The sequence below is a fragment of the Furipterus horrens genome, unplaced genomic scaffold (assembly GCF_987537825.1).
Source record: "Furipterus horrens unplaced genomic scaffold, mFurHor1.1.pri manual_scaffold_10, whole genome shotgun sequence".
NCBI lineage: Eukaryota > Metazoa > Chordata > Mammalia > Chiroptera > Furipteridae > Furipterus > Furipterus horrens.
The window spans coordinates 62,039,198-62,060,606 of NW_028327180.1; the positions used below are offsets into that span (position 1 = coordinate 62,039,198).

At 38.2% G+C, this 21,409-nt stretch overlaps 1 protein-coding gene across 1 annotated transcript in view; it reads right to left on the bottom strand.

Moving 5' to 3' along the window:
• The window catches only part of ADAMTS19 (ADAM metallopeptidase with thrombospondin type 1 motif 19), a 294,467-nt gene that overhangs the window by 30,207 nt on the left and 242,851 nt on the right, over positions 1-21,409 (bottom strand). The window contains exons 19-21 of the mRNA XM_090289153.1: positions 9,999-10,134; positions 5,705-5,909; positions 3,145-3,297 (exon numbers count right to left, since the gene is read on the bottom strand). Coding sequence (XP_090145279.1) covers positions 3,145-3,297; positions 5,705-5,909; positions 9,999-10,134 — 494 coding nt within the window. The remainder of the gene's footprint in view (positions 1-3,144; positions 3,298-5,704; positions 5,910-9,998; positions 10,135-21,409) is intronic.

Sequence of the window (21,409 nt, forward strand, 5' to 3'; positions counted from 1 at the left end):
ATGAAATAAACACAGGCATTGAGCAAAGGCTGCATTACATCTACTTAGAAATCAGAGGTAATAATTTTATGACAGGTAATTTTCCTCTGTGAGTATACCTGGATCTGTGTTTTTCCCTCTGAAGCCAAAAGCAACTTTCACACTGTCTACACAAAACCACGGAATCATAAATGCTGGAATCATGCAGGCTGATACAAATGCACTGAACGCATTTGAGGTGCAAGTCATGTTCTTAGTAAGCCTCTGTTTAGCCATCTACCTTGGCCCAGTGGCGGCCATTGAGTTGTAGACAGTGGAGACCCTGAGAGTATATCTGTTTTTTAATGGATTCCCTAGTAATATCACGGAGGGCCAAGGAGGGTTTGAAAGCTAGACTTTATGGACAGTCCATTGAATATTGAATATTCCGGATTAAAGAATGCAAGGATTAATTTTAAGCCCACTTATGCTTGTCAACAGTTTTAAAATGTTAGAATTTGAATGAAATAAACAGAGTAATTGACCTCAGAGGAGCACAGTAAGCCACTCACAACTGCACACATCTTGGTGCTATTCTGGCCCTGGGGTCACAGCAGACAGGAATAAGAGATCCTTGTTACCTTTGTCCATTAATATTTTAATCACTGAAAGTTAAACGGCACAGCATTGGATTTGTTCCCTGTAATTATTTTGGGATGGTCTTCATGTTAACATGAAGTGGCATCTTAGGAGTAAAAACAGGAGTTGTGAAGTCAATAAAGTTCACTTGGAGCCGCTGGCCCTGATTTGCACTGTTCTACTGGGACCAGTTATGAATGAAGGAGAAAATGGCGTTAAGGAAGAGAGCAGACTTAGATTCATAGAAGGTGATATACTGCATCTTTTAAATAAACAAAGAAACAAATGGCTCAAAAGTCATGGAATAAAGATGAATATTTATTGTGGCTATCCATTTCTTTCCTTAAAATGGCTATGTTCTAGATGGCTAGCAATATAGTAACACAACAAGATCAGTTTAAAGTAATTCAATCCTAGTACATTTAAAACTTAGATACATATAATTGTGGTAAAATTTAAAAAGATATTTTTTCAGGCTTAGCATGAAAATCAAAATTAATGTTTTCTATAATCTCCCCCATTAATTTTCATCTTGTTTAAGAATTAACCAGAGGCTACATAATAGGCACATTTTAATCCTTAGCATTTGTCATGAAAATAGGATTTGCTAGCCATATTTCCATATATTGCAATGGAGGAGCTTACAGTTAGTTCTGTCATAAATTAAATAACACCTGGATCTTCTGTTCTTTGCAATTATACATTTGTTTTTTTGTAGTTAACAGGGTTAACAACATTTATTACTCAGAATATTTCTACTAATAAAGTTGGGAAAATGTAGCTTATATATTCTAGTGGTTTTTAAACTTTTCCTTAGTGCAGAATCACTTAAGGAAAATATCCAGAATTTCATTAGCCAAAAGAAACTAATGCAGAGTTCTTACAACTGAAAGTGAGCAATAGGTTATCTTCCCCATACCTCTCTAGCTAGTACTTCATTTTCTCATCCTGTTTTATACCTTCGGTGATGAATGAAGAGTTCATGTATACTTATAGCTTGAAAGCAATACTGATGTCGGTTTTCCTCATTTCACTCATTTGGAAACAAAGACACAAAGCTATTCAACGGCTTAACAAATTTGATCCTCTATACAATGGAGTTCAACTGTTCCCATGTCTCTTGACTCTAAACCATTGTCTTTCTGTATCATCCTATTCTCTCTCTCTCTCTCTCTCTCTCTCTCTCTCTCTCTCTCTCTCTCTCTCTCTCTCTCTCTCTCTATCAGAATTGGGGAAGCATAAGCCTTGAACATTAAAAACAATCTGTGGTTAATGTGGAATTTTCTTTCATCTAGAACTTGTTTACTCTGAAGTGTGATGTTTCTTTATATGGTTCATCAACTAACACCTGGTGCAATGAGCTGACTATTTCCAATTCTGTAGCCAGGGATTTATTTACATGGTTTACAAATGCCTCCTTTAAGAGTCCCAATGAGAACTCTGAATGTTCTAAGTAGTGGAAAGAGGTATAGTTTCCTGAGAGCTGAGATACTGTGTATAATCACAAGAAAAGAGATTTTAAGTGTCATGGATTTTTTTTTGGGGGGGGGGCAACATTGGGCAAGCTGGCTAAGCAGTGCATAATTCAATTAAAATGTTTCTTTCAGGATGTCCTTTGGTGTTATTTATGAAGAGCTGCCACACTCCCCACCATGTCCCAGTACCACCACTTTTAAAAAATTTATACAATAAATGTGAAGGAGAGAGGATTTATTAAGTCTCTTCTAAGCACTAGAATTGTATGATCCCATGACAATAAATATATTATGTTACAGTTAAATGTGGTCAGGCATAGGGGATCAATTGATTAATATTTACATTTTTAAAAAACTGGTAGTTGAGAGCTGTTTTCACCTAGGTGTGATCAGAATTTTACCTTAAACCCTGGGATTTAGTAATACTTCACAGAGTGAATATATGACCTATTTTTATAGCTCATTTACATATGAGACTCTACTTCATTCACAAATTTTAAATAAATATTACTACTATCATGGTATTAAACTTACTGTTCAGCTACCAAATGAATTGTGTCTGCTTGATTTGACCAAAAGGCTTCAAGAATTCCATTCCTTCCCATTTCTTCTATATGCAACCCCAAGTATTGGTGGGAAAGAGAATGTCTTTTACCTATTATGATGGGAATTTCTTTGATTGGTTCTACTGATACTTTTTAAAATTATATTTTGAATTGACTTACTTGATAGTATTTGATTTACTAGGTAAGTTTTATGCAAAAATATTCTTACAAAGAACTTTATCACAAAACTTAGTGATAAGACAACAATAAAAGTATTTTTGAGAGCTTTCTTTTTGTCAAAGTGGTGTTAATTGCTTAATACATTTTATCTTAATCTTTAAACAGTTTTCTAGAGCTCATGATTATGGGCAGACAGGCAGGATTTGAACCCGGGGGTATAATACTCCACCGCTCATGATCTTTACCTTCACTTCTCCTCCTAAACTTCTTACCCTATGGGCGTGGCAGCCAGGGCCTTGTGGACATCACTGAAACCTGATACTGAGAATGAACAGAGGGATTCTCACCTTAGACCAGTCACCCATGCGCCACACGTAGCATTTTGAGTAATCCTCACAGTCCTCGGCTTCCCTGGGTCTAGTGGAAAGGATGCATTTCTTTCTAGGGTTGGTACACCTCACGGTCCGGTGACGGACACCTTTGCCACACTTGACTGAGCACTGGAAAATAACATCAGTTTGGTTAAAGTCAGTGATTAGGAGACATGGACAAATGATGAAATTTTGTTAAGTGTTGGTTCTACTCACTTCTCATAAACCTATAACCTACAGAAAGGCCAGTTAAAAGCATAAGGGATAAGGAGAACAGGCTGCACATGGTACCAGAGGCCAGATGTAGCTTAGGGTACAGTGTTGGAGGTGAAAGTGTTTCGGGGACACAGGGCCATGGTCACAGGGAGTAATGTAACATGGAGATTATTTATGAGAGACAAACAGTATGCAATGATCAAAACGTAAACACTACATTTGACTGACATCAAATTTTTATCCAGATTCATGTAAGAAAATTCAGTATTTTATTTTGCTAATATATACTCTATTTCAGCCTTAAGAAATGTGAAAAACAGAAATTTCCTACAGATTGTTATTTCTCACCAGCTGTTCTTAAAGCTAAAACAGAGAAAACCTTAGCAAAAATAAAACAAATAATATCTTTACATAATTAGATGTTCCCAGAAATCATCATTCTCAATGGTTGCATGGATTGAAATAGGATTTGGTTCACAAATAGTTTAATTTACACTGTAAGTAATTGATGCTTGATTGACACTGGTGAATGACAGATAGGATGTACACCTGTATTCCCTCAGTATTTCAGGTGCATGATTCACCCTCTCACTTACTGTTATGCTTTCTACTATGGAATCCATATAAAGCCTTGCAGGTTTGCCAAGGTACGTGTCACTGACTTTCTAAACACAGGGACCAAGATGGCATTGAAGGGACCGGGGTTGGGGGGTGATGAGAGCTATGGCAAACATGAAGATCCAACTTATATTTGTGCCTCAAAAAGGTCTAGAGATAGAGGCGCAGGTAAACACAGAGTAACAATGTAGTATAGGAATAACCATGTGGATTGCAACACTTGTATTCCTGAAAACTTGAGCATGAAACTAATGATACTTTCAATGAATCATATTTTTGCACAAGTAAGTAATTATCTCCTCATTTGTGGCTTGTGTTTGAATATGGTGAGCTTTAAAGTAGACTACATGTGTGACTGGCATTTTTAATGTTTATATTTTTAATTTTTGCATTTGAAACTAACCCTAACCTGTAAAAATCAATTTTTAAATGAACTCAAAATAAGAGAGATGTCTTTTGATTTGCATATTGCATGAGACATATCATTTTTTTGCAGCTGGTGTCAAAAATCCATATAGGAGAATACTTCTGACTATTTACTCCTGATGAGTTTGCAAAATGTTGGAGGTGGGGTGTTTTCATTTTTCTGGTATTTCTGTCAAACTTCTCTCCAGATTGAACTGACTCACTTTGATATAAAATTGGATATTGCATTCATTCTCAAAGGTACACATCACCCAGGAAGAAGAATCTATTAAACAGCAAGGTATAGCACAGGAAATAAGAGAACAGAAAGTCACACTATTTGCTCATGTGCTTTTAAGGGGATTGGGTTAATTGAACAATAGTCACAAATCTTATTATCTAATTTACTTTATCCTCATATTCAAAATAATGGCTATTAACTGCAACCTAGCATTTTCTGTTTGTCATTTTCATATCCTATTTAATATTCTGAAATTAGGCGCACGGATGACTTTGCTTTGGGTATGTGTGTGCATGTGCCTTTGCACGTGTGCATGAGTGTGTAAATGTGAGTGTGTGCATATGTGCACACTCCCGCCTACATAGCTAATGAGCTTCAGAGCAGCCAGGAAATCCAATGACTGGAAGTTATTATTATGTAACAATATGCATAATAATAACAGAAAATAAAGCAACAGTTTGGCACACCACACACCTGCACACTACACACTATAAGCTAGCAGGTGAACAGGGCACTAGGTTCAAATTCCAGCTCTGCCACTTAAGTAGGCCTTTGGGCAAACTATTTAATGTCTCTGAGCTATACCATAAAAGGGTAAAGCTATTACATTTCTTGCATTGGTGATTAAATATAAGCAATATACTAAATGTGAAGTGAAACAGAATCCTTGATCACAAAATGATTGTTAAATGTTAATTCCTTTCTTCTCCTTTCCTTTTTAAATGCTCTGGGATCTCTAATGAGTCAAATGTGCATTTCCATATGTGCCTACTTAGCAGTAAATTCATGGCATATAAATGTAAAAGCAGGGTTCTAAAATGTATATAAAATATGCTCTTGATTGTATTACAATATTTACAAAATAAAAAGTAAATAGTTTTCTATTTTTGAAATTATTTATAATGAGTGTACTTTTTATTATCAGTAAAATCAACAGGTGGCATTGAAAAACATCAACTGTCATGCACAGAGATTCTGAATTTGATAAGACACAACCTTAAAGAAGCTGAGGATCAAGAAAGAAAAAGGATAAGAGGAAGCAGGGTATATGCGCACCTCCGACCACACTCCCGCCTCCCACACAGTCATGCAGTCCTGGCCCTCACAGCGCTGGGCAGTGGCCGGCTTGGGTCCAGCACAGTCCCTCTCGCGGGCCCTGGTCAGGGTCCCATTGCTCAATTGTTGGGTGCACGCCACTTGTCTGCTCTGCATCCCTTTTCCACAGGTTCGTGAACACGTGGTCCATTCTGTCATCATCCATCTGAAAGCAAAGCAAGAGTCATGGGAACAAATGAGAAGATCGTTACCATTTCTAATGAGTGTGGATCTCCCTGGAGGATTCCTAATTGAAACCCTGCTCCACGTTTATTTCAGGAAGGAACCAAGGCCTATGCTGGAGAAGTGACTCATGAAATTTATTTTTTGCACAATTTCTGTCAATAAAACCCTCTCTGCATTTCTCATTATTGGGACAACCTTCTAGTGGGGTCTGAGACACCAACTAAACTCTGCACAATCATGTTTAAGCCCAGAGCAGGGCAGGCAGAAGCCAAAGCCAAATTCTGGGTTCTTTACTAGCTGTGCACGCTCTTAAAACAATATTTAACAGCTGCTACATTTCTATCTTCTCATTTGTAAAAGTGTTCACTGGGCTGAATACAACAGGTACTCAGTATGTAGTATAGACCATCTGTGTTACAGTTTATGCATAAATGGTTTATACCTATTCCTTGACTTCTGTAGCTTCTCTGCCCACTTGTTTAGAGAACAAGCCATGTGCTCAGCCTGCTCCCCAAACATTTTCTGTCTCCACCTCAGGGCACTTGTTTCTGGAATGTCATTGCTGAGATCCTTGGCAGTCAGCTCCAAGTCCCTTCCTCTAGAAGGGGTTTCCCCATCCAACCCACAGGGATTGTGTCTCCTTAGCCCTCTGTCACCTGGCTGTGGCACTAACACAACCCTTACAAGTTATTCTCTGGGGAAGTGAGGGGGCTCCAAGGCTACCTACAGAATATGACGTTCTTTTGTGGGTGAGTTAATCATCTCCTTTCTGGCAGGGAACAGGGTCTTATTCTTCCTTGCATTCATGGTGCCTTTCATACAATAGCTTTGCATCAAACATTTCTTGAAGTAAATTTGTTTCTCCCCCTGTTTTATAGAAACAGCCTCTACTCTTCCAAATTTGCTTAAGACTGTATGTTTTTATCAATGAGACAAAGAGATGTTACATCCTCTTACAGCCTAGTTTTCTCATCGGTACAACATTTTAATTCTAAATGATTCTTTGCTTCTGTTTCTGGAAACAACAACAACAACAACAAACTCAAGGTAATATTTGTACTTCAGTGTTACCTCTAGCAAGGTTCTTGTCACTGGCCTATTAAGGATGATGTGGACCTATCATTTCACATTGGAGGCTTCTAGTAGGTTTTTCCTAAAGAACGTATTTATTATCCAATTTCATCAGTTTCTGCTTCATCTTTCTGCACAAGGATACCCAATCTATAAGCACCACAATCAAAATCCATCTATGTCCCTTTTTATTTTCCCACTATGGAACCCAGGACACTTGAAAAAAAGAGGTATTTGCAATTTTATGGAATTTCATTTTTTAAAATTCATTCTAGTGATCCTTTGTATAATGATAAAAAGTTGCTTTTTCTACTCTGTGAAAACTCAAAACAGAGAACACATAAAATGTATTATAATCAGAGAAAGCATTTTGTATTTTAGAATCCACCTAATTTGTAATTATCCCATTTCCTTATCTTTAAGGTTCTTGCTTACAAAACTATTTACCAGGACATCAATATATTTTATATTTGGCACAGGTTCCATCAAACCATTTGGTGACATTTTCAATAAATGTGAGTAGAAATTAGAATGTTTCTTATAGGGTGGAGCAAAAGGAGAGACAGGAGAAATAAAGGTTGTGTGATGTCAGGAAGTCTTAGACAGTTTTCCTGTGAGGACCCCTGATATCACCCAGGTCCATTCTGATGCCTTACCAATATTTTGATTAACCTCACCGACATCACCTCTTGGCATTGCAAAATGTACTGCCTCCTTTTCCAAGAGAAGAAAAATACTGATTCTGACAAAAAGACTTAGCTGCAAAAATCCCTCACCGAGAAATAGAATGACCTTTGAGAACTATTCATCTTACCCAGTCCTTACCGAGACATTTTCCCCCAAGAGAGCCGAGGCTGGTGAATGAACAACAAATGGTATGCATTGGACCCTCTGGTCCTTCACTGACTGAGCAACGAAGTGACAAATACACTCTTGTCCTCCAACCAGCTCATTCAAGATTCCTAAGATAGCAGAAAAAGCCATCGCTCTTCCATCCATATGGAAAGTTACTTGGTATATAAAACAAATGATGTTTTGAAATATTTTAATAAATTACTTCATGCAAGATAAATAGCATTTTAACATCTATTACAAAGAAATAAAGAGAAAGACAATTCTTAGGAATAATAATAACAATAAGAAAGGATCCAGGTCCTTTAGCTGACAGGACAAAGGCCCAAAACTTTTCTTCTAAATCTGTCCAGCACTGAATGCAATGAATCTGAGATTGTAGGTAACAACTCCTTAGGTCACTTTATAAAGAAGCTTACTTAGTTCACCTACTTATGGAGTTAGGCTGAAAAGCATATAACCAGGCAGGTGCATAACATTATCAAAAGTATAGTAACATACTTTTGTCTTGCACATTCTTTGGCATTACATCCTTTTGTCCTGTTCTTTAGGAACATTTTTTTTTTTCCTGGAAGAGGCATATGCTTGTTAGAGGATGAATGTAAAGGAAAGGAAAGGAAGATAATCAGCTTCTGACACTTTAAATGCATGGCATCTACAGCAAAGCAGGTCTGGACATTTCAGCTTTGTAGAGGAAGGAAGAATTTTTGGAATTCTTTTAAGTTCTCATTAACATAGTATGAGCTAGCTCTTGCAGGGCTTGGTAACTGGGTTTTGCAATATGCAGAAACCTAGGGAACTCAGGAAGCAGTACTTCAGAAAGGAGAAAGGCGGGGGTGGGGACAAGGAAAGCAGAACTGAGCACTAGCCCACATGACACTAATTCCCACAGAGATTATTGAAGATAGCAGCTTACAAAGAGTTCATAGGCAACTCTGGTCCTCCACTCCTTTCCCTGCCCACACTTCCTCATTGTGGTGGAGGGTCATGAAGATATTAGTTATGAATCCCTACAAAGCTACGAATTCTTTGCATATCCAAGTTACAGGATGTGTAAATTCACTGACCCCACCTACTCCCCTGCTTGGTCATGGAAGTTGTGGGTTCCCCCTGGTCCCCAGCTGGACCCTCCCTTCCTCCCCCAGAGTTCCCCAAGCCAACTGCAGAAACTATAGTGAGAGGAGACCAATTCTGTTTGAGTCCCTAAGAACTCACAGCTACATGCTAACACACTGAGCCTCAACAATTCTGAGTGTCTGGATAGAATAAATGTCCCTGTCTTCACATTCTAGAGGAATCAATCCAGCCTTGCACTCCTTTTGTCACTCTGTCCCTAAGTTTTGCAGACTTTTGACACTGGGGCTTAGACCCACTCAAGCCCCACATCATTTTATATGAAAGTGTGTGGATTTTCAGGAGACCACTCCCCATAGCCTGGCTGCTACCTTGCTCCTAAAATCATACTAGGGACACACTCACCCGTCTCTGCCAGTTACTCAGGCATGGCTCCTTCCTATGCCACTTTCTGCTGCTCAGGAGCTTCTTGCCTGCTTTGTTGCCTAATACTCCTTGGGGAAATCACAGGGGACCAAAGCAACCAATGATCCAGTAACCAGGAGTGAGGGCAGAAATTGGTGATCAGAGATCAGTTGGGCAGTTGGCCTGGGGAACTCTGGGGGAGGACATGAGGACCCAGCTGGGCACCAGGAGAACCCCACTGCCTCCATGACTGAGCAGGATACTAAGTGGGTCCTGGCCAGTCCTGCTTTGGTTTACATCACCCTAGGCAGGTTCTAACACACCGTACGAGGAATTCAGGAATGAATATCTACTTTCAACCCAATAACCAGATTTTGAAGAGGTGATCCAATAATTGTAATGACTTTTCCTCACCTCCATTAGTGGTTGTTTTCACACCACAAAGAGCACAGTTGAAGTCAAGCTAAATCTTAGCCTTGAGGCTCCAATATTCAGCTATCAAGTCAACTGTCTTTCATAGACCTTGCTTACTTAAAACCTTACATTTGGTACAGATAAGCTGCACTGTTTTTAAGAAGATATGATTCTGGTAATATTTTGAGTGTGTTTCACAGACCAGTGATTTGACAGGGAAACAGTGCCTCAACGAGTGGCGGGATAGGGTTACCTGGTTTGGCATGGCTGCTCGTTGCACTTGCGAATCTGTGGCTCTGGCTTCGTTAAGTATCTGCATTTCTTGTTGTCCACAATGCTGATATTTTTGTTCATGATTTTTGTGCAAGACACTGTTGTCTTCCTTTCTCCTGAAAAAAGCAAATTAACATATAAGAAAATGTTATTATAGACCTCTAGCTAACAGATTTAGAAGGTAACCAAAGGCTTGTTGTAATTTCCAGAGATATTTTAAACAAAATTTTTTTTAGGTTAGATCAATGAAAATGAGATTATTTGCTTAACAAAATGCATCTCTAGGTTTAAGGAAAATGAATGGTAATTCTTTTCCTTGTTAGAAATTAAATGGCAAGTTTTATATTATGAAGGGATTATGGCACCTTAAGTTGACAAGATACTTATTAAAGATTTGTAAAGGGCATGCCATCTTTAGCATTAAGTGGTGGAAAGATGTATTTGTATAACACCTACTTGCCTTTATGAAAGCACATAAAGATGCATATAAATATGTATTTACCTTTCTCATTTACTGTACACCATCAGTGCACTGTGCTAAGTTATGGAAAGCAAGGTTACTTAGAGTATGACTCAGACCTTTATTCTTATTGCCTCTGATAGAGACCCCAAGAATTCTAGAAGTCCTCATTCTGTACTGATTGTCATGCTCTCTATGAAAACCCATGGGGCCCAGATTTCAGAAAACTGGTTTTTCTACTTTCTCTGGCATGGTAAAGCCGATAATAGGAAGTAAAGCTGATCATTTGTCTGCTGTCTATGCTATACTTCACAATATCTTTATTCTCCTTATATTTAAAAAGTCTGCTAAAGATGTGCTAATTCTGTTTCTCTACAAAAGTCTAAATATCTATAAAGGATTTAGTAATCTAATTTTTTCTTTGACATTACAAAATAATGAAATCAGCCAACAGTTTTAAAGCCAGATGCATTATGAAGGGTTAAGAAAAAAAAATCATGAGTCTTCTGAGTCTCTCTTCGAAGGCCCAATAGTTAGGGTCTTAAGATTGCCTTGCATTAATAATTAGAGAGCTCGGCCTGTTCATGCTGGTCATGCCAAGTATTTGGGTCAGCCTGGGCTGGTGGCAGACAGGTCACTCTGTCATTTAATTAATAGAGAGGGAAGGCTGGCATCAGAAAGGAAAAAAAGGAATGGGAGAAAGACAGGGGTGGAAGAGATTTTAGTAATTTTTGAGTATCTTTTACTTGGACTTAAAAGGGGGAAGGGAAGAGATAATGGAGTGGCCAAGTAGAAGGCAAAAGAAAAAGTGTAAGTTCAGGATCTCCCCGTGATTTCCCTCTTGACAACACTGAGCATGGTCCCACCGTGATTTGTAGTATAAAAACATGACTACGCTTGTATACATATGTGGATTAACTCTGTATCTGTGGTTGTTGCATATCATGTAACTGAAACCACTTAGATCTTCAGTTCTATTTTCTAGCACAGGCAGCACATTAGCCTTAATCAGAATTGTGTTCAATACCCACCAACTTCACATAATTTTCATATAAACTGCTAGAGAAGCTAAAATGACTTATTATTCTCTCTCTCTCTCTCTCTTTTTTTTTTTCAGAGAGACTTGACCCCACAATGTAGTAGTTATCTAAATGTAAGAATTTGGGAACCATTTCTGGCCAAGTTCCTCCTAATTTCCAATGCTTTGGTGCTCCTTCATGGCCTGACGCATATATCACATAGATATTCTGCCAACTTTGTCTAGTCCTAGCCTATAGAAGTATTATTTCTACATTATAATGATGCCAACCTAAAAGCAGGATTAAAATATCACATTTATAATTTTCAAGTCTAATTTAAAGCCTTAATAGTCATAAGACACTCCTCTGCAGAATAGACACCGTTGCCTAAACCAATTTGAATAATGGCTTTCTGCCAACTACACCACAAAAAGATAACAGACCCCCATTATCCTCAGGCTTTTGCTGAACATATATGTAGTTATGGAATAAATAACTCAGGGCTAATTATACTCATTTTCTTCATTTCCTCAGAAAATACTTTATCTAACCTTAGTTATGTTAGCCCAGAGCTAACATATTGAGCTATTGTAAAAAAACTCTCAAGTATCAATATCGATATATCATAAGGGATAAAGCTATCAGCAATGTTTCAGGGAGTGCCTCAGTGGAGCTCAAAGAAAGCTTGAAAGTGTGTGAGTATGAATTGGAACATTTCCACAATGTAGCAAGGAAGCTCACAGCATAAATTTTTTGGCAGATAGGAGAACCGGAGTCCTAATTTTAAAAAAATTTATTGAACAAAAACAACAGAATCAGGGAAAAAAATCTATTGCTGAGCTACAGACACTTCATGCCTATGAAAATACAACTAAGATCATAAAGCCATATGGAAATGTTATTGTTTGATTTTTTTCTTTTATATATTTTTATGTCCCAGCCAACACAGGAAATTTCCATTCTAGCATTTAATAGCAGTATGTATAATGCATCCAGTCTGCAGGACTAGGGACAAACAGAAAGTGAAGTAACTGGCCTTCTGCCTGAATGTGACTAGCTGCAGGCGGTTGACCATGTACAGCTTGCTCCATGGCAAGTACTTCACCTGTGGGTTATTCCCATTAAGTCATTATTGGGGAAATCTGTGTTGATGTTTTGAACACAATTATGAATAAAATAAAATAAGCATTCTGCATTTGTCTCATTACCGAGTTTGGACAAAATCTGAAAATGTAAGGTAATTTTTATTTACCGACTCTTAGTCTCCTAAAGACATTTAACAAAGACTACATAGATGCTACATTGTGTTCCTTCTTTCCCAGGCTCAGAAATAAGCTGATTCTTTTTTCTATGCTGTGTATTTTACCTCTGAAATGGGTATTTTAAATAAAACTATATTCTATCCAGGTACATCATCTTCCTAGAACTTGCATTATAAATGCAAAACCATGTCCTTGGGATGAGTTCAGTGTTTTGATGCACAAAATGGAAACTCCTGATATGTTACCGAAAAAAGAAAAAGGATTCATGTGTGCAGATTGCTGGGGGAAGGGGGGCATAAGAGGACTAAGTGGTAATGGAAAATACAATAAAGATTAAATTAAAAAAATGAAGTAAAATTGTGGAACTGTATAAGACGGAGACTATATATATTCACTTGTCTTCATAAATTTCTTTAAAAATTTTTATTCATGCATTTGTTTTTATTGAACTAACAATGGGCAACAAGCAAGTGAACCAGCAGTAAACACACTTTAATGAGGACAAAGCCCTTTTCTATGAGCACGTCTTAGAGACACATGAATTGCCTGTTATTTTCTAAGCATACATTTTAAACCTGAACAACTGCTAAAATCACATCATGTCATTTACTTCTAAGCCATTTTCTTTTACATTTATATAAAATATTTTTCTCAGGCTTTGGGCTGAGAAAGTGACTGTTTTGTTGTTTATTTTAGTGAAAAATGAAAAAGTTTTTATTCTGTATAGTATGCAACACCCAATATAGAACCCAAACACATTTTATCGTTTCCATGCACAAATATTTCAATGGGATCTCATAACTTTAAGTTACATGTAACCTGAGGGCTAGTGTAACACTACAGGACTTTCAGGAACTCGCTCCTTTTGACTTTTCTGGTCAAATCATTTCTCATAGCTTGATCCTAGTAAGAAATATTCTCACTAAATGCCAGTGCCTTTGCACCTATGCATTTTCCGGAAGGCTTTCTATACCTCCACCTATCACTCCGTATAGTAGTGATGGTGTTATCATCTGACCCCCTATGATGTGGACAGTGAATTGTCTAAAAGCAGAAAGCACTCCTATTTTGACCACCCAGCAACAGTGAATGCACAGTCCATATTGGTAAAGGAATCGATGAGTGAAATATAAGCATATAATTCAAGCCCAAGGTGCACAAAAAGGTTCATCTCAACACTGTGTTTCCTAAAATGGTGAAAAATCACCTGCAAACTAAATGACAAATTAGGGGAAACAGTTATCTATAACACATCCAGTTAATGGGTTATCATTTTGGTATTAAAATTCAAGTTTATACAAAGCTTACAGTAACATAAAATGTTCCTACTCATTTAAGTAAAGAAAGTAGGACACAAAATTGTATTACTTGTATTGAAATAAAATAATGCAAAGAGAAAATATATTTTGGTGAACTTTTTTGACTAATAATATTTACTTTGGTACATGTACAGCACCTCTAAAATGGAAAAACAGAAACAAAGTGCACCCTTAGAAATGTACGGGCATTTGCATCCTGAGATGTTTCCTGAACTTGGACCCAAAAGCTTGGATACCTCCTCAGAATCTGACCAGGGACAAGAAAAGCTGTGCCTAAGATATCACAGTATAAGGCTAACAGCATGTGCATCATAAGCTAGTAGGATTTGGACCAATGTGAAGATGTGGAACGTTGGCTTATGTTTTTCCCCTTTAAATTGTATCTATTTAGATTTCCTAAAAGCCTGTTTAACTCTTCATTGATTTCAAAAGAGGTTATTGACTGTGGGGTCCTCCTTCCAGGTTTTATTTCTTTAGTTTATTCACTGGATCACAACACATCCCGGTGTGATAGTTACTGTATACAGTATGTGAAATGCAGAGTCCCCACACAGACCTCAGGTATTATGGAACAGTATGTCTCTAAGGCCTTAGAGGACCCAGATCACTTAAACAGGTCTTTTACTTCAAAAAGAACTTTATCCATGACCCATACTTCTGAGGTGCCAGAATAAATTTAAAACATTCTTTCCAAGATTTTAAAGATATTTTAGAACACTAAAGCAAAGTAAACATTTATTTCACAAGTACATTTTAAACTGTTTGAAAATAAAAGGATTGATTTCAATGGCTGATGCTAAAATACAAATTAAAATAATATATCGATCCAAGTTTTTCTAGAATTATCATTAGAATATGAAAAGATGATTATGAAACATGCATGTATTTTAAACTGTTGGAAACATTTACTTGAGATCATCAGTATCCATTAGATACATTTAAAATAATATTCCTCCTAAAAGAAGGGATTTTTATATCTTAGGCTTTTCATATCTTATTATAACTGATATTAATAAGTTAATAGAAATGCAAAATAACTTTGTTTAGGATTAACATTTCAAAACACAGTTGAAATGCTAATGTAAAAGATCATTAGAATAAAAATTTAGCTACGTGACACTAGGTATCTTTTTAAAAAGTTCTTTTTCCCACTTATTGCTGACAATCTGATGCCTTAAAATAGAATTCAAAAAATAACATGTCAAACAATGAAATTTTATACTGTCTTATGATACTTTATTTGTTCTTGCTTAATATTTTTCTGTGAAGTAGAATAGTGCTATTTTTTCTCTTTTCTGTTGAAGATAAATTTTGCATGAATCTGTTTCCAATGTTCTGTGCTTTTGAACTTACTCTCATTTAATTCATGGATATGCTGAAAGATTACAAAGCTTTTTCTGGCTATAAAGTTGACAATGCGAAGTCAGAAATGATGAGATTCCTGAAATCCTGTCCATCCACTTTATTTATGAACTGCAAAGGAAAATAATATCCAAAAGCCCAGAAATATTTTGGCATTGAAATGATTATGTGCCCTATTAACATAGTCAGGGATAATTGAAAACTGTTGACTGAACACGATGGAACAGATTTGAGAGAGAAGGTCTATTCAGGCACAGATTGTATAGAGGCTGTGTATAATTAGGACTATTTTACAAAACAAGCCACTTGAAATCAAAATAAGAACATATCTACATTCTTTTTAAATTTTCATTTTATTTGTAATTAAGTTCCCTGGGGTAACATTGGTTAATAAAGTTAATATAGGCACCTGTATATTGCCTCCGCCCCAAAGTCAAATCTCCTTTGATCCCCTTTACCCTCTTCACCTCTCCTCTTTCCCTCTGGTAACCTCCATACTATTGTCTGTGTCTATGAGTTTTTGTTTCTTTGTCTTGTTTGTTCACCTGTTACTTTCTGTTTTACAAGTATATCCACATGAAAGAAACCATATGGTTCTTGTACCTTTCTGCCTGACTTTAACAGAATAAAATAAAATATCTCTTTGAATCCAAAGGAAATCAATATAATCTTTAAGAAACATGCTCTATTTTGTGGAAACAACATTTTGCTTCTAAGCTGCTCTTGAAGAAAGTATGTGATGAGGAAGGAAGGAGACCTTAATTCAAGAATCCTCATTCTAAACCTGGCTGCTCTCCAATTGGGAAGTCACTTAATCTATCTCCCCTTCAGTTTTCTCATGTTCATAACTTAGGAGTTATGCTTAAAAATATCAAAAAGCACTTCTGACTCTGAAGCAAAAAGGATTTATAATAGACCTCTATTTCTTAAAGTTTGGAAATTGGAAAAATGTATTCCAGGTTGTAATTAATGTTCTTTTTAGAAAAAAATTTAACCCTAATAATCTGCATGTTCAAATAGAAGACTGACACATTCTGAATGTTTATTTCTGATGCAGCTTTCATTAGACACAATTACACAAAAAAGAAAAAAAAATCAAAGGCAATAAAACACACTGGGCAAACATTTTCCTGTCTGGAGTTTTAAATGTAAACAGATTTTGGGGACTCTAACCCTAAGACCAACCTTTCATCACTCCCCTCCCCCACAGACTGCCCCCAGATGGGGCTGGTCATTCCTACCTGAATTATATAGCAGAGAAAATTCTAAGTGTACAAATTTTCATTTCAAATACGCTGTTTCTCTCTGTGTTTTTGTTTTTTATTTGGATAGAGGATGTGAAGCAGAACCCCTTAAGGAGCATGGGCCAGGGCAGCAGTGAAGTGTGGGGGGTGCAGAGTGCAGTCCTGCAGGGGGACACGGGAGCATCCACAGGAGGGACAGGGAGGCAGATGGTCCCTAGTCCCATGGCAAATCAGGGGCTCTGGGAGACACGTGGCCCATGGGAATTGTGTTGTGGCAAGCAGGACAAGTCAACTTCTCTAAATTGTGAGACCAGTTTGAAATTCCCTTGTTGCAATGACTCTGTGTCCTGGGGAGCAGAGTGTGTTCTGTGACATCTCCTTCCCTGCCCAAAATGCGTCCTTCGCTCTGGTGACCCCAGAGGCCAGGTGCTCCGGAGCCAGAGGAGAAGCCCAGAGCTCCCTTGCCCTCTGCACTGCTGGGTGTTCCCACCCACTTCTTTCTCTCCCTCAAGGACACTTCCTTTCTTTCCCTACAGCCCCAGTGGGTGGCTGCTTTCTTGTTCTCAGAACCTCTGATCTAGAGGTAGCACGGGTGCCCCTGCTCCTCATGGCCACTACCAGCCCTTCGTCCCTTTCTTCCTCCTCTGCCTCCAGCCCCAGAGCAGACTCTGCCACCATCTCCTTCTTGGTGATGTCGGACTTCACCCTCTGGGCCACTCTCTCTTTAAGCTTCCAGCCACTGCATTAGTGTTATATTTTCTAACACTGCTCCTAGCACAATTTTTGTAATCACGGTATCAATTTGAGTGACTCTCTGACAGCCAGGTCCCTCCATTCCCAGCCCTTTCCTCTTCCCCAAGATCTTATCTTTTGCTCTGAGCCAATAACTCCCCTGGTCTCATCATTGTCAGTCACTAGACCACCTCCATGACCTCGGCTCTATTTTCTGCCATTATCTCCTGGATTTCCAGCCCTCTCCCTTTAATACCTTGAGTCTAAAACTTTTGTAGCTCCACCAGGTCCTATGATCCAACAATCCCACCATCTTCTCACTCTCTTTCAAGCCCCTCATGCCTTTCCCTTCTTTTTTATGCAACTAAGATTCATGGCCAACCACCTCCAACTCCTTACAAACAAACTCAGGTCAACCAAGTTTGTCTTTCTTTTTATTACATTCACCTGGCAGCTCCCAAACCTACTGCACAGGTGCTTCTGCATGCTGCACACAACTGGAGGTAACAGCATTACAATAATTGCTGTCAAACTAAGTTCATGACCATTAACTTGATGTGAAACACCAGTGCTACCCACAATTAAAATTCATGTACCTATCTACTCATTCTCTCTTTCTCTTCAGTGACCTCTTTTCAAAACCCCAGTATCTCTTTTCCACCTTTCCTCTCAGCAAGATGGCTTTTACTGGTAAAATCGATGCAACCAGGAGAGTTCCACCATAGATTCACACATACTGTACTGTCTCTTCTCCTGTGAATAGGAAGGGCTGTCCATATTTCTACCCAATACCACCTGCTCCACTCCATCCTGTCTTGCCAACTCAAGGATATCACTCCAGCGACTTTTTGCTCTTTCTTCTGTATCACTAGTGTTCCATTCTATTCTAGAAAATGCACACAGGCAAACAATCACGTGTTATTCCCCCTATTAAAAACAACAAACTCTTCAACTTGGATTCCTCTCCAATCACTGCCACACTCATCTGTTTTCTTCTTTCAGCAACATTTCCTGGGTTACCCCAAGTCCTTCCTCCAATGCACTGCATGCTGTTATCCCTCGAATCCACTTCACTTAGTCTTTTGAGTCAAATACCTCATTAAAATTAATTTTGATAGGGTCATCATTGACCTGTTTGTTTAAAATATAATAAATATATTTAGATCTCATAGTCAATTCTCAGTCCACTTTTTTTCATTTTTTAAATTAAATTTATTGGAGTGACATAGTTTAAGAAAATTGTATAGGTTTCACGTGTACAATTCTATAATTCATCATTTGTATATTGTGTGTTTACCACCCAAAGCCACATTATTTTTGATTTATTAGCAGCTTTGATATAGTCTATCATTCTATCCTTCTTGTAATACTTTCTCACTTACCTTACAGGAAAGCATCCTCACCTGCCTGTATTTTCTCCTATGTGGTTGGCGACCTGTTTTCATCTGCTTGCTATTCTTTCTCATCTCTCTGAACTTGAGACAATAGTGTCAAGGCTCAAACCTCCAGCAGCTTCTCTCTCTTTTCACTTACTCCTTAGGTGACTTATCTTAGTCATAGCATTTAAAAATGTCATCCACAAAGATTTTCCTTCACGCTGTATATTTTTCTCCTTACCTGATCCCTCCAGAAATTGGCACCCTGAAGAAGTAAGTAATGACATAAGGTTCTTTGCATGAAAATAATAAGACCAGTTGTTAATAGAGGTTTTGTTGATCAAGACTTTGACTGGAATGTCATGCCTAAAGGAGACATGCTTGGATTCTGGTTGTTACCAGAAGCCCTGAGGAACCAAGGGTGACCTTAGAAGGTAATAAAAACCCACGAGGAAAAAGGTCTGGTACCTAGGTTGGATGTGCGGTTTATGGCAATCTTTCCAGGGAAGGAATGAAGGTTGCTTTCCTGAAAAATGGCTAAAAGTGACCTTAAGGCACAATAAAAAATCTGAAGGACTTGGAAAAGGCAGGTGTTTACAGGCAAGGCTGAATGGCAGGTACATGGCTCAGCTTCTGCGCCCTGAAGGGCAGACTGAAGGTCACCCCAAATATTCCTTGTGTAAGTTCCAGCAAAGCAGACTTAAAGATCATAAGTGATCATTTGCTGCTCTTGTTGAATTTATGCAAATGAACAGGATAAATTAAAAATGGACTTAATGCAGTCTCTTTAATGACAAAGAGGATAATCTTAGGGAGAAAAATTATGATTCAGGGAAAATCACAATGCTCAGTGGTAGACTATAAAAGTAGTGCAGCTAACCATCGTTAAACTTTCTTTTCACTTAAAGTTTCCTTTCATTTGTAAGTTAAACTAGATCTGTGACATCATCAAAGATGCTTAATTTATAGGCAAGATGGTTGTCAAATGCCTTGAACTGGATGTCTTTCCATTAAGACAGGCTTACAGATTTAGAGACTTGTTTGTGGGTTATGTTACATAAATTAACATGAGTTTTCTGTTTTCAAAGGGCATGAGCCTAGGATCTCACTACCTGAGTAATTGCCTATACGTATAGGCCCCACTTAATCCTGTCTGCACCACTGCCTCCTGAGACTCAACGGTTTGGCTGAACCAAGTCGCTGGAATATAACAAGGATGCCAGCCTGTTAAACCAAGTACGCCGTGGTCCGGGGACAGCCACTGACATGTAGTCTGCAAGAACCTTCCCCATGTGGGAAGGCCACCCTCCCCCCCACATCCCCAATCTTATTAGGGAATTCTGGACCCAAGGGTAGGCAGGATGATGACCACGCCCAGCTTGAAGCAGCTAGAAGAGGGTGAGACTGTCGCCCATTGCCCTCTATATTATAAAGGGTCTAAAGTCTGAGAGGGTGGGGAATGTTACTTTTTTATTGTTATAAAAATTAATCAATTAATTAATTAATTCTAAAATAGTAATAATATAGGAAAGGGAGAAACCGGAGAGGTTGCACGCATGACCCATGGGCATGGACTGGGGAAGGGTGGGATTGCTGGGGGAGGGAGGTGCTGGGCGGGGGGGAGCAAAGGGGGAAAATGGAACTATTGTGACAATATAATCAATAAAATATACCTTAAAAAATAAAAATAAAAATAAAAAAAGAATACACAAAATGATACAAAAAAAATGTCATCCATACACAAGGTCTGTGAAGAAGATATCCATCCACATAATATGAAAAACAGAGACATTTATGAAAGATACAAGGTACAAGAAACATTGTACATAGGACAATGATGCCTCAGTCCCCTCAAAGTAGACACCTTGAGACCTCACACAGTTCTCCCAATCACCATAAGCTGCCCTGTCATATTTTCCTGAATCTCACTGATGGGCTGAAATCTCTTCCCTTTCAAAGGTGATTTTAGCTTTGGAAAAATCCAGAAGTCAGAGGGAGCAAAATCTGGGCTGTAGGGGGCTGAGTCATCTGGGTGATTTGATATTTTGCAAAAAACTCTACATGGGATGTGAAGCATGAGCTTCCATTCACCAGTTGCCCATAGCTGCAGCCTTCTGAATTATCTGAATAGTTTCTGCAGAGAAATGCTCAAGCTCAACGCAGAATTTGATACAGATTCGTTGCTCTACTCGGTCATTTTGAATGTGACAGCCACACAGTGCAAATGCTAACTCAGTGTGTCTACTGCCCCCACTGACTAGTACAGGGGAGTCAACATTGTTCACACATGTGCATTTCTGTCCACTTTCCTTGGCTGCCAGGTTATGTTGTCACAGAATCTGTTCTTGCTATATTAACAATGGCTGGACTTTTTCTGGTTAGATCTTGTATTGTATATTTCTAGCCCAATCTTCTCTCCTGAACACCAGACTTATATATCCAACTGCTTACTTGACATCATACTTAGAGTTCCATAGGCATCTCAAACCTGTTTTGAAAATCAAACTGTCTTAATTGTGCTACACCACGTGCTTTTTATGTAAGTCAATGGTGACATCATCCTGCCAGTCACTTGGCTGAAACCATCACAGTCATTCTTGACATCTCTCTCATATTC